General features: G+C 37.1%; 1 protein-coding gene across 1 annotated transcript in view; it reads right to left on the minus strand.

Moving 5' to 3' along the window:
• Positions 1–14001, minus strand: part of ADGRD1 (adhesion G protein-coupled receptor D1) — a 154287-nt gene that overhangs the window by 126307 nt on the left and 13979 nt on the right. Inside the window, exons 5-12 of the mRNA XM_074606508.1 lie at positions 13382–13561; positions 11924–12178; positions 8835–8899; positions 7878–8033; positions 5085–5144; positions 3702–3819; positions 2721–2831; positions 907–982 (exon numbers count right to left, since the gene is read on the minus strand). Coding sequence (XP_074462609.1) covers positions 907–982; positions 2721–2831; positions 3702–3819; positions 5085–5144; positions 7878–8033; positions 8835–8899; positions 11924–12178; positions 13382–13561 — 1021 coding nt within the window. The remainder of the gene's footprint in view (positions 1–906; positions 983–2720; positions 2832–3701; positions 3820–5084; positions 5145–7877; positions 8034–8834; positions 8900–11923; positions 12179–13381; positions 13562–14001) is intronic.

The raw sequence follows: 14001 nt of genomic DNA on the forward strand, positions 1-14001 counted from the left end.
TACAAGTTGCTACTTGATTAAAAAAATGCTATTTAATAATAGCTGTGTGAATATCTCAATGTGATTAGTCTGGTCATAAACCATGATTTTTTACCCTGAAGATCACAAGTGAGTTCCTGCAATCATGACCTTCCGTGTAGCTGTATGTAAAGAACGGGAGGCAATCCCTGACATTCACGACAGCTGAGATGCTGCATTTTTCCTTCTGCTGTCATAAACAACACACTGAAAATCAGATTGGAAAAGACTGAGAAAAAGTGTAAATTAATCTATGTACCCCAGTATAGATGAAATAAAAACATAAAGTCATACTAGATTAAAAGGAAAGTGTAATGATTTACGTGAATGGCCTTGCAAAATTCCCTGGGGAACTGTATTGCTGAGAGGAATACAGCTCTGCATTTACTTTATCTTATCTGCTAATGATTTCATTGATGCAGCATATAAAACAAAAAGTCTTTTAAGCATTGCCTTGTCTCCTGTTGTAAAATTACCTTGCTGGTTTCTAGGATTAGGATTCAGATTTTATCTAAAGAGGGATGTTATGTTTTCTTACTTGTTTCATTTAAGCACAAGCTTTATCTTTATATGTGTCAGGAGAAAAGATGTGATTTCCTTTTATGAGAGATTAAAATTATGAAATTTAATACCAGATATGATGAATGGAAAGAGAAGACAAAGAAAGATAAACATGTCGCTACGGAAATCTATTTTACTACAGCATAAAGTAAAACATCTAATGTAAGCTCTAATCTCTCTCTAGTTAATGACTACATGTCCTCAATATTGCAGAATCAGGATTATGGCTCACAATTTATTTACAGTCGATAATGACACGTCTGTGGTAAAGTATATCACTAGGGTAATAAACAAGCTGTTAGAGCATTAGAGGTCCGAGATACTTACTTGGTATCCACAGGGTTGATATTATGAAAGAAATAATGCATGTTATGGTAAAGCAGGCCAACAATGGTAATCCAAGCTGTGAAAAGGGAACAGGAGTTATTGCTCAGAGCAATAGTTGTAAGCAAGAGACACTTCTATCCTAGACTGGAAACTCTGTGTTAATTAAGAGCCTTGACTTCTGTAAACTTTCATTTTTTTGCTTTCACAGATTTCTGATTATTCTTTCAAGTATGTGAAAAAGTATGAACACCTTGCAGTAAGGCACGGGAGACAGATATGAAGAGTAAGGATGCCTGCCCTGTGCACCTGTAGTTCCAAAATAAGTTGTTAAAGTAATCAGTTGTCAGCTATAAATCCCCCACCTAGCATCAGAAAGGGTCATATGACATACCAGAGTCAATATCTCAATGGTAGCTACAGTAATCTCAAGGCTATTTCACCACCTCTGTTAACTGGCAATTTGTGAAACTCCGACACAGGCAACCATTTTCCACTTTGGTTGTCTGTTTGCTGCCTCCATTCCAAGTATTTATGGGTTCTCCATCATCTGAGTGAAGAAAGAGATGTGTATTTTCTAAGTGTCAGCCACACAGATGTCTTTCACTATCCCTTTTGCTGGGTTCCAAGTATTTATAGTGTCAACTGTTTGAGGTGGAATAATAAATTTTTAGGTAAGCTCATTTGGACAGCAACAAGTGTGGCCTGAAGGATGAAATTACTCAGAAGCGAACTTTAGCTGGAAAAAGAGTTAAACATTTAATGGGCTGGATCATTTCAGGATACCAACCATAATAATGTTCTGAAGAAAAAAAAAAAAAACAATCTGCATGGTGAGAGACTTTATAAGTGGGAAAGGAAAAAAAGTCCCCCCACATGCTATTTTTGGCATTATAAGTTGGTTTGCAATTCAGTTATTCAAGCCTCAGAGCACTTGCAGTGAAGTCTCCAGACAGAGCCCCCTGCCAGTGCAAAGAAACAAAGCTGTCACCACAAATCAGGTAGACGGTTCAGTAATTATTAGAGTCTTTCTCACTGCAGGTTATCTGCAGCTGACTTCGCACTTTATGAATAAGGGACCGACCCTCCTTCGACAGAGGTGACTGCGGAAAGGTCTCCAGGTGTGTAAATTCCACAGGTTGCAATTCAGGGCACATAGGTCAGATTTGAAGATGCAGGGAAATGTTTCTGTAAATAGGTTCCTTCAATCCCTGATTAAAACATGGATAATGAACTTCAAACAATGTTATTTTAGAGTCCTGACTAAAGCTTCAGATTTTTGCCGTACCTTGCTTTTGAGATTATTAAAGTTTTAGCCTAGGTATGGATTTCTGAGTTCTGCCTTTTTGCCTTGACTGTAGTTTATATCTTCATTCTGTTTCTGTAGTTGCTATTGCTTAAAACTGACATTTTATAGTTTAATTTCATACAACATTTTAAGAGTTATTTTCCATGAAGGGATAAGTAATACCTGATCTGGCATCCTGGAATTTCTTAAAAATAACCAGTTCACATGATTAAGAATAATTTATGACAGTATGGCTTCTCTGGTATAAAAAGATGTCAAATTTAAATGGCTTCAGTCTCCGTGGCCCAGCTGTATTATTCAAAATTAATTCAAGTAATATGAAAATTCCACCACATTTATCATTTATTAGTACAACAGGACAACTGCTGGTTCTTTAGAGCCAGTACGATCAGTGATGATCAATCTAGTTTCTTGGAAAAATAAAGCAAACCAAAACTGTTTTCAAGCAAAATAATTTTTGGATACCCTGTTTACATGACTCTGCTCCTCCCTTTAAATGTTTTCTTACCTTTTTCATGAAAAGCTTCACTAGGAATGGAAATATAACTCTGTCCTCGAGATGGGAATCGATAGTGGGACAAATTCAGAGTCTGAGGATGCATTTTGACCAAGGTGTAATCTGTGTGATAACCCAAACAAAAATATGATAAAATCCATAGCCTCTACATCCTACTTGACTACGTAACTAGACTTCCCTAATAGCTACTGCAAGTCTCAAGTTTAAAACCCCTGATGTTTGCAGAAAATATAGTAAATTCCCTGAGTATAAAATTGCCTTTTATATCTGACTCCTTACTGCTAGTATACCATGGATCACTTCACCCATGCTCAAATACTGAGCTTACCAGGGCAAGCAAGACAGATTGATAACACACACTTCCACTGACATTTGAAGGCATTATTTCAGACCTCCAGTGCTTTATTTGAGAATGCCAGTGTCCAAGAGAGCACATGCAGTGATTAATGGCACTGGTGACTGCTCACGTTATTTGTCACCTCGCATGGATCTCAAAGCAGAGCAGAATGCCAGAACAGATAAATTACCTTTGCTACCTGTAGCATCCAAAGGCGCAGATGCAATTAGGGTGCTAGGCTGCTAAACAATAGTAAAATAAAATTCTCCTAAAAGGTCAAAACTATTCCTATCATTTGCAATCTCTTGCAAAAACCTTGCAAAATTACGGTTTGTAGCATCCAGAGATCTGCAACTTTAAAGTGCTGCATAAGAGCTTTGTGCCCTTTAACTGCCTATTAGTATAGTATTACTAGATTCATTTCATAGAATTCATATTCTAAAACCTTCTCCAAATAACCTCAGGGAGGTTCAAGTACAGTCAGAGTTGATTACCTCTGAATTAACTGCACAGTCGTCCTTCTACAACTGAAACACTGGTTTGATTTCCTCCATGTTGGCAAAGGAGGGGCTGCAAGCTCAGAAGCATTTAGGACACCCAGACAGTCCAGAAAGAAGATTTCTGCTAAATCCTACCTGCCACAGATGACGTGCCCTCAACAGATAAAGGTAACGAGCTTTCGTCCACATTGCGTGTCATGTGAGCCATCACACTGTCAATAGTTTGAATTAAACTTCCAAATACGTGAGCAGTCTGAGGGAAGAAGAAAGAGAAGGCTCTACAACAAAAGAAATGGCACTTCATAGCACAAAATGCCAAGGTGCCATGTTAAATTCCTGTGTGACTCATCATTCAACTCACCATCGTCCAAAGTCAAATATGACTTTCTCCACAACCTTTTCCACATATAGCGGATAACGTGTTACACAAATTGATGCCACCCAGAGCCTGACCTTATAAAATAAGGTTTTATAGAATGTCTCCAAATGACTCTCTGCTCCCACCAGAATTTGACAGTCAGGATTTGATACTCAGGATTCAGCAGAATGAGGACAAGAACTGAGCAAATAATTTTGACAATATATAAAGACTGGTATCAGATCTTTATCGGAATATAAGCTGAGACACTACTGTTTGGCCTTTCTATCATCTTTATTAAAATGGTCCCGAGTACAAAGCTACTTTCAAAGCATTTATATGTCCCCTGGAAAACAACCCTCCATGTTGAAACTTGATCTATGAAATCTCAGAGTGAATGCATGGTTCAGTGAAAAATGAATCTATTTTATCTGGGATCTATTTTTATCAGAGATCATCAAGGATTTTAGGCTCAAAACTTTAATTAATTAGACATCTTTTTGTCTTAAAGGTTTTTTAGGCTTCAGTGAGACCTTAATTTACTTTAGCCTCTCTTTCTCTCAGTTTTTAAAAGCTTTCTGCTCTGAAATCTGTGCTCCCTTAAGACTTAAAACAAAAATCTTGGCTCCTCCTGCAAGTATTTCTCTGCTCTCTAGAAGGTAGACTATAAGAGAAAGAATATTGATACAGGTTACTTTTCCCTATGTTAGGTTTAATCTCTCTCAAAGCTTCAGTTCACTAAACAGGTAAGCACTACTGCATATTGCATGAGCACTGAAAGACATCAATCTACAAATCAAATATATGCTTTTAAATATCAAAGTTCAGTGCTAAAATGGTAGTGATTAAACACTAACTTTAGTGAAAGTATCTGTTATTTTATAAATACAGTTTTGTCTTATTCATCCTGAAATATGTGGAAATAGCAGCAGATAAAGTTCCCTTATTTTAACCCTAAAAAATACATCCTAAAAGAAAATGACATAATTGTTTTGTCTGTGGATCTTTACTGTAAATATGAAAGTGGCATATGAGAAAGTAAATAGCCATTCTGCCAAAAAGTCCTAACAAGAAGAATAATAGAGGCAACCAGTTTCGTTACTATCTATGTGGAATTATGCAACCAAAGTAATCTTCAAATCTGAGCCCATTTGTCTTACCTCTGGTATATCCATCCAGTTGGGCAATAACAGAAAGTCTTCAATAGCTTTTAAAAATGCCTAAAAGATAAATAACACTATGTTATTTGATTATTTATTAATCAGCTACATCTCCTGGTAAGGATCCAAGGCAGATCTCTGCTACGATTTTCTTAGGTTTATTTTTAGATGACAAGCCCATTTTCATTTGGGTCACAGATTCATCTCTACCTGCCAGCACTCTCATCTTGTTCTGTATGGTGACACTTTAAAGTAATAGTTTGTTTATTAAAAGTAACACCACTGTGAAACTCCTGAAGTGCAATCATTATACTACAGCTGAGGTGAGAGCACTGGAACTAAGACTAGAGTGAACTTATTCTCCCATTTTATCTAAACTCATATGACATTAATACCTCTTTTATTCTTAGATGACAGTATTTCAACAGCACTAAATAAATGTCTGGGTCCCATCACTAGTACCATTTATTATCTGCTTAACTTTTGCGCTTAAATGTTGATTTTGAGGTCAAGATCTGTCATGGTGGGAACTGTTCAAGTTCTCAGCCTGATACAGTCCCTGTCCTAAGGAGTCTTGCTGATAAAGACAAATAGAAGGAGTAGAAAAGGGAGCACAGAAAATTAAAAAACCAAACAAACAAAAACCCAAAACCAAAAAAACCCACATCTCCTGCTCAAACTCCTCTGTTAAAATGCCTTAAAAGCATCAACTGAATACAGAAAAGTTCCACTGAGAAACATGGAAGAAAGCTGCAATACTTTTCTGAGCATAATTTTTCAAGCCATAATACAAAGGGTAATCCCAGAGCTTTGCTATATGACCCTACTTTTGGGTAGCACACACCTCGCAGCCCCTGTCAAACATTCAGTGCAGAATTCTACCTGGCATGCACAGACCTTATCCTAAACCCAGGACCTCACATATGCCCTGAGCGTTCAGCGAGTATCACTTTTCAGGTCACAGCATCACTCCAGAGTTACTCCAAAAAGGATGTGTTAGACTGCTGGAAAAGGATGGAAAGCAGAAATGCTGTAGCTACTGAGCAGAGCAGCATTATAACAGAAAACACAAGTCAGATTTGAGAGAAGCAATGCATTATAAATGCGTGGCAGTAATCAGAAAGTTTATTGCATATCACTTAAATCAAATTTTCTTGTGCTGTGAGGCATGTGACAATCAGGACAGAGATAACTTTACAGAAAATAGTGTGCATGCTCAGTGCCTGTCTCTCAGGGAATTAGCTGCAGACAATACAAAGCTTAATCATCAATCAGACAAATGACAGAGTCTGCATGTATGATCAGGACTCTCTTGTGTTTACTTCCTAAAATAGCTTTGCTAAAGATAATCATGTCCCACATTTCTGTCTGCAAATCACTTTCATGGCACACAAAGCAGCATCAGATAGCATGAATGAGCAACCAAATGGCAACTGAAATGATGTGGGAAACAGGTACAATAGCTGACGGGTTGATGTTCCATTTTCGATTCAGAGCCCACACAAAATTTTCAGGAAAACAAAGAAAATGTTGTATTAGAGCTTTTTAGAAGGGTTTTTGCTACATATTAAAATGTGATTCATGAAATCAAAGCTTTACAGTTTGCAAATGCTAAGCTTTTAACATAAACCACCAATTGCTGTCCATGTAGCTTTCAGAAGCATTTATTTATACTGTTTGTCTGAGTAAATAATCCTTGTCACCCTGGTGTTACCCGTAGGCTTAAAGAAACAATCACTAGCGAGACCAGAGCTGATTACTGTAATAATAGCTTTCTAGCCTGCTGAAATCAGGGAATTAGGTGCCCATCATTTTACAGAAGGCTAACTTTATGTTAGCAGAACGTGACCCCTTGTCTTCAGCTCAGACTGCAGAAGACACCTTTTTTTTTTTTTAATTTGTGGTTTAGCTTAAACAAAAATAAATTACTCTGTTAAACTTTGGACCAGATCTTACCATGAACTGGTTTCAGTGGCAATTTGTGATATGTCTACACAGGAGTCCTGGCTGTGGTTGGAATCCAGTGCAAGATAAAGCTATCAACTCACAAAAGCCAAGGACACCCCTCATCACAGACAGACCCTCTCCCACAGCTTTCTACCTCCCACAGCAGAGTGGGATGTGTGCCTCTGCCACTTCAGAGTCCAGCAAGAATAACCCATAGCACAGCTTACCCTCAGCTTACTACAGGAGCAATAAATGCTAACGAAAGGTCAGGCAGACAGCAGTAATTGATAACCTTGGGCAGGTACTCAGGGCCAGACCCATAGAGCCACAACTAGAGTGCTCCCAGCATCCAAGTTAGTTAGTTTGCTATTAACTCATGCATTTTGCTGCTGTCACTACTCTGATTACAGCATCATCATGTCCTGCACCTGTCAGGTGACTGTCAATCTGTTGCATTTTGAATCAGCTGGGCCATGCAGAGAAATGCTGAAAATTTTTTTTAAGAATTATATATTCTGCATTGGATACACTTGCAGCTGAAAAAATTAACAAATTTTTTTCTCCTACTCTATTTCCTGCTCCACTAAATAATTACTTTTGATGTGTGGTCATGGTTCCAGGTATTTACAATTTATGCATTAAATAATAACCCCAAGAACTAATGAGACCCTTAAACTATTTTCTCTGGTTGAAGCTCACCTTCTGCTACTCTGTAAAATAGCTACTGCGTTTTCCTTATGTATTTTTTGCAATCAGCAAAAGCTTTCAAAGCTACATTCGATATTCCAGCTTCTGGAGAAATTTCAAGGTCATCTGGCTCCCCACACAGATGTGAAGGGTACTTACCTCTGTCAGGCTTAGAGCAGTATTTTCTGACAAGGATTTGTTGGGCAAGCTGGAGGACACGTTCTCCAGGTAGCCCAGCATGGTGTCAGGGGAGTGGAAGTTCCCTCTCTCCTCAGTCAGATTAGTTATGATGGGACGATAGGCGTTTGTAGAGAGCTAAGGAAGAGAGATACAACCCATCAGAAATTATTCCAAACAGCAGTCAATATTTCTTGCTTTAGCCCAGAAGGGAGTTTGAGGCACAGCAGACTGCTGTGGTTACACACAAGAGGCTACAAAAGCCAAGGGAAAAGGAAAGCACATGGACAGATAAATAGCATAAACAGCATATCAGGCACAGCTTCATTTTTCTCATTAGCTATTCAGGTCCTATCTGCCATGGTTTTCTGAAAGTCTCTGTGAACAAGAAAAACTAATAAAACCTTGACACTGCAGATAGCAAGAAAGTGAAAACACACTGCCACAGCTAATGGCATGTAGGCTGACTAAAGCTAATTGTATGTATTCTGCATATGAAAAAGTTATTTTAAACCTTTTTCATTAAGCATTTACTAAAGAGATTAGAACTAGTTTCATTACTGTGGTTGGATTTTTTCTCTAATTTTAAAGGAAACAAGTGGAAAAGTTAGCAAAATGTTTTTAAATGTCCTGCATCTTCAGAGTTCATTGACATATTTCAGAAGTTTCTACATTTTTTTTTCCTTTTTTATAATGTAGAAAATATTTTTATTTAACAATGAATTCCCTTTATCTGTCCTACATTAAGAGTTCTGTAGTATTGTCATCTTCCCATAGTGGTTAAAAATTCTCCCTATGCATATCTGAAAGTTTTTATAATTGGGGCACTAAAATAAGTGCCACCAATGAAAACTCTGAAGTGAGCAGGGTCCGTAACTCTAATATATACACATTCTGGCATTATAGAAAAGAGTTACTGTCTAAAGAGGACTGTCCTACCACAGGTTTTGTGGTGGTTGTCATCACAGACCATGGAAGCGTTGAAGAAAGCAAAACTTGCACACCTGGGGAAAATACATATAAGAATGATAGTGTTAACAAATCTGATATTCCCACTGCAGGTTGAATCCGTTCTAACAAAAAGTAACATATTTGCTGTTCTATGCATTTTACTTATTCACTTACAAGCTACACAGGCTTGTTTAAAGCATTTCATTTACTAATTTTCTCATTGATTTTACTTCATCATCATTAAATACATGAGCCATGCAATTTAGTTTAAGTCTTAAACACTTAAAATTAAGCCTTTGTTTGCAAACAGGAAATTCCAAGTGTTATATCCCAATAAATAAAGGACAACTGTACAATTAAAACATTGGCATCCATTTTCCTTCTGTAGCTCTTCCCCCAGCATTTATGCAAAGCATTTATGGAAAATTTAAAAGAAAATCCTATGTCTTATCAGAAATAAATCAACTGTAGGCACTTCTGACAATTTCATGTATGACCTTGCTGTATTTCTGTATACGTGATAAACTATGACTGGGAACATAAAGACACCGGAAAAAGTGAGACTGAAGTCTCAACTATGATCTCCAAATGCTAATGTTTACTTCTATCTTGAGCCCAAATTGCTTGTGTGCCAAATAAAAATCACACCCATGAAGGCAAATTCAGAAACACTTTTCCATATTAAAAGCCTCTGTAAGAAATATTCACAGCCAATGGAAATACTTTTGTTGCTTGCCGCAAAAATAAGGCATCACCCTCAAATAAAAGAACATCAGTAGAAACGGTGCTATACTAAGGCTTTTGGGACATGCTAGTTTTGCCTAAAACAAATAACAGGGGTTAAAGAGTCAGAACACAGCCTTCATTAGCAGTTTGAGTATACTATAGATAATGCCTCCATTAGCTGTTAGTAAGCTGATCTCAAGCAAAGTGAGGTTGGTATTAATCAGATGGGCTTTACTAATAAGAGTCACCCACTAGCACTGTATCCATTGAAAATTACCGTATGAGCATGTCATAAGTGATTTGTCCAGACAGAAAGAAGAAACTCAATTTTGGATAGTTTCCAGTTGCTCCATTTCAAAAATATTGGTTCCTTTCTGTGCAAGGGGATTTATTGGCCATTTATGATAAAGAAATAACATTTTCCTCTCATCTGTGTCTTACCAAGAATTTATATTTGTGAGGAGTGTGGTATTTCAGCACCATCAAAGAGTACTTGCATACATAGGACACATTTTACACATGGATCCAAAAGGAACATGATTATTCATTCTATTATAAAACAGGCTGTCCTATTAAGTTCTTTACGTCAAACCACATTAGCCCAGCTTCAACCCCTCCAAGGTCAATAAATAGATACCAAGAACAACTTTTGTTTATTATGTTGATTAGCATTGTACTATCCAATATCCTCTGAGAATGTTTAACTTCATCCATCAAAAGCTAGCTACAAATATTAACGTCTAGCAATCAGATATTTTTAACCCCAGTAAGGCTCTTTCCAAACCAAAATATAGAGGAAAGAAGTAGAAACTTAAGTCCTGAACAGGATTTGCATGCATAGAAAGAGCTTTCCACGATGCCTTGATTATTTGTTAGAGTGAAGATGGGAGGGTAGAGGGCTTCAGAGGACAGTTGCTGCGAGTTCACAAGAACTCAAGGGGTTAAAAAAAAAAACCAGAGTTCTCTTTGTATTTATACAAGTCATACTTCTCTGACGGTGAAACAGGGCACACATATAGATGGATCAGGTCAATTTGAAAATCTACTGCTCTTGAGTTTAGCAACATAACATTCTTCTCGAGTTACACCAAATCAAAGAATGTGATTTATGGTAGCTTTGAGCTGGATAGTGTTATAGTAACCCTAGATTGTTGTGAAAGATACAACAGCCAAATACAAAAGCATTTTTCTAACAAGACCAGAACATTATGAAGTTAAACTTTTTAAGATTTTAAAACTATTTTCTGTATCAAATGAAGAGTCTCCCAATCAGAATTTTTGAAGACTTTCTTAAGAGTCATCTTTTAAAATAAGAAGGTTTTACTTTAAAAGAGTTGAGGACAATTACTGTTTTTTGTGTGTCAAAGCAAATAGATTGTTCATTATATACCAGATGGAGAATTTTCTTTTTCAGCTACTTCAATTCTACATAAACTAGTTTATATTTTTCTTTTGATAAAATATATTTTGTATATAGTTGATTCCTATAATCAAACATATACATTCTCATTTCCAGGCATGCATCAGAAGTTCTATGTTATTCACAGAGTTTCCATTGTGAAAGTGGTTCCCATGGGTTTAAAAGCACAAGAAATTATGGGTGTAACTGCTTTAGCTCTCAGTAACCTAGTAAGAATAAATTAAAGCAGGAAAACCGCTGGCAAAGCCAAATATTCCAGGTGCCCCATAGCTTTATTCCCCAAGATGGATGTTTTCTAATTGCTACTTACACACAAGCACTTAATAGCAACAGTCTTTCTTGTAGTGAAAATTTTATTATAAGGATCCATAGAATACCTGACAGGGGTTACTGGCCAGTATTCTAAAGTCTTTGCTCTCATCCTGATTCTTTGCCTTTTATGTTACGTTTCAGCCGCTTATTTTTTGTTAGTTCACAAGCATACATGAGTTAATACGTCATTATCGTTCCAGGAACTGGAGAGATAACCATTATTATCCACATCTGCTGGAATACACTAAGTGACTTGGCTCAAAGTTACACAACAGCCAGAGCGCAAGTTAGAAATCCGGAGTCAGTCTTGCCTAATGCTGTTCTCTGCCTTACGTCTAATTATGTCTTCTCTTGACCCTTCTAGGGGATCTAACAAAGGCTGGATAACTCAGATCTTGGTTAATTTTTTAATGACATTTTTACAGAGCTAGAACCCAGGATGAAAAGACTGCACATCAAAAGACAGCTGAGCATTTTGGTGACATTCATACCTGACTTCTGCCTCTAAAAATGACATTCCATAGCCAAAAGATGTAAAATTAACAAATCCTACACATTAAATATTTTTAAGTCAGCATCTTTACAGAAGATGAATTATGACAACACTGAATATACTCACCAATGGCAGCAGTAAAGTACTGCTCAATTTCATTGGGGGTGAGAGCCCTTTCCCATATAATGAATTCGTCAAATGCCCCATTCACGTAGCGCTTAGTTTGATCTCCCTCTGTCCCAGTCAGTAGATTTGCACTGGGGTCTCCGTAATCATAGAAAACTTTCCCATCTGGATCAGTTGTGTTTAGAGTTCCATTGACATAGACTTTTAGTCCTTCTCTTGATTTCCAAGTAAAGAGAATATGAGTCCAATAAGGACCTGCAAAACATTAAAAGTCATAGCAAAATCCATTAATCAATTCCATTTAGAGTCTTTCCTGTTCAGTAAGTTTTTGCTGACTTGTGCAATGTTATAGAGCTGTATAGGAAGTGCTAAGAGTGAATTATGGAATGCTGATGTCATGTATATTAGTCTTTATACCCATGGGGAAGCCCATACTTTGGCAGAATGCCTGTTAGCTTTTGTCTGAACTCTTCCTTGGGCTCACTGCAGTTTCATATATTACACTTGCCAAGTATTATTGGCCAAGATTTGAAGTCTCTTCAATACTTTCTCAAAACTCAGTTCAGCAAGAACTGCATAAAGACAGCAAGAACTGGAAAACAAGCAAATAGACTAATTAAAAGTTGCCACAGTTCCTTTGTTATACTTGAGAGGCTGAAAAAATAATACTACTTTTCACTTCGATTGGATAATCTACAAATGTATGAATTATTCTTACCATTTAGCAGCTTTTCTCTTAAAATAAGAGTTCTAAACTGATTTATTAAGCTTTATAAAACTCTGCTACTACAAGGTGAGAAAGTCCTATTTTACCAATGTAGAGGTAGTCAAATTAAGGCAGGAAAAGATTTAGTCACTGTCACTACTAAAGACAGGAATTTGTTCCCGTCACTAGGTAATACCTCTCCCCAACAATACACAGTTTAGATAGAAGCAGTAAGATATGTGATATACCAAAATGTTTATTAATACTATGCCATGGCATACAAAACTTGACACTCAACAGATAACAAAATGACCAAAGGACTAAACACCCAGTTAGATAGTTACCAAATAAAGTCTTAATTTAGGAGGCAGCAGAGGACAGCACACATATCCAGTTTTAGAATATACTGAGAACTATCAAGGATTGACCTGCATTCTTCACTTGTGTTTCCATCTAAGCACTCATTAATCTATTGATGTCAATAAGAATTCCACTGCAGAAACAACTGGAAATTGGGTCCAAGGACTGTTACTGAATGACAAGTGTTCTATAATACAGTATCACTGGTTTTTCAGTTCATAGTTTCTCTCTCTCTCCCCCCACATCAAGAGAGTTTTTAAGCACAGAGGTCTGTAGCTATTTTTATATATCCACTTCTCTTTCCTGAAGTTGTTCTCTTACCACTACATCTCTCTGCAAGAATAAAGTAAAATATAACAAATAAATTAATTTTAAAAAATTATAAAATTTACCTGGTGGACTAAAGCTTGCTTTCCACTTCATCATTGCATTCCCCCGGGTGTAAAATTCCACTGAGCCTTCACCTTCATTTGAACAGATTTTGAAACCACTGGAAATTACTTGTCCACCAGAGGCAGGCAGAAACTTAGCCTGCTGGTCTTGAGTCTTCCAGAAAAAGGAAAATGTTACTCCTGATGAAAGCAAGTGAGAGGAGATTTTAATGAAAAAAACCCAAGTGCAATTAAAAATTTCCAATACTGTAGAATACAGAGAGTGGGAATGCTTTTGAGGACAGATCATCTGCTAGCATAAACAAGGACAGCATTTTTAAGATCAACAATGTTGTAACAGTTTAAACCAAATAAACATCTCTTCCTTGGTTTCACATCACACGTGCATACCCAGGCCACAGCAGTAATCATTGCTTCCTGAGCAGCTTCTATCAATTAAAACTAAAGTTCTTTGAGCACCAAATGTAATGAAGCCTTTTTTCTTACAGAGTTTTGCTTCCATTCCCTTGGCCTCATCTCTGCAGCCTCCTCACCCTCCTGTGATGACCCCCTTTTCCTCCTGTGATCCTTGCTTATTTCAAAACACAAGTTGCTCTCATATCTCCATATCCTCCACCAGC

Source organism: Larus michahellis, chromosome 13, assembly GCF_964199755.1.
Source record: "Larus michahellis chromosome 13, bLarMic1.1, whole genome shotgun sequence".
In the NCBI taxonomy this organism is placed as follows: Eukaryota; Metazoa; Chordata; class Aves; order Charadriiformes; family Laridae; genus Larus; species Larus michahellis.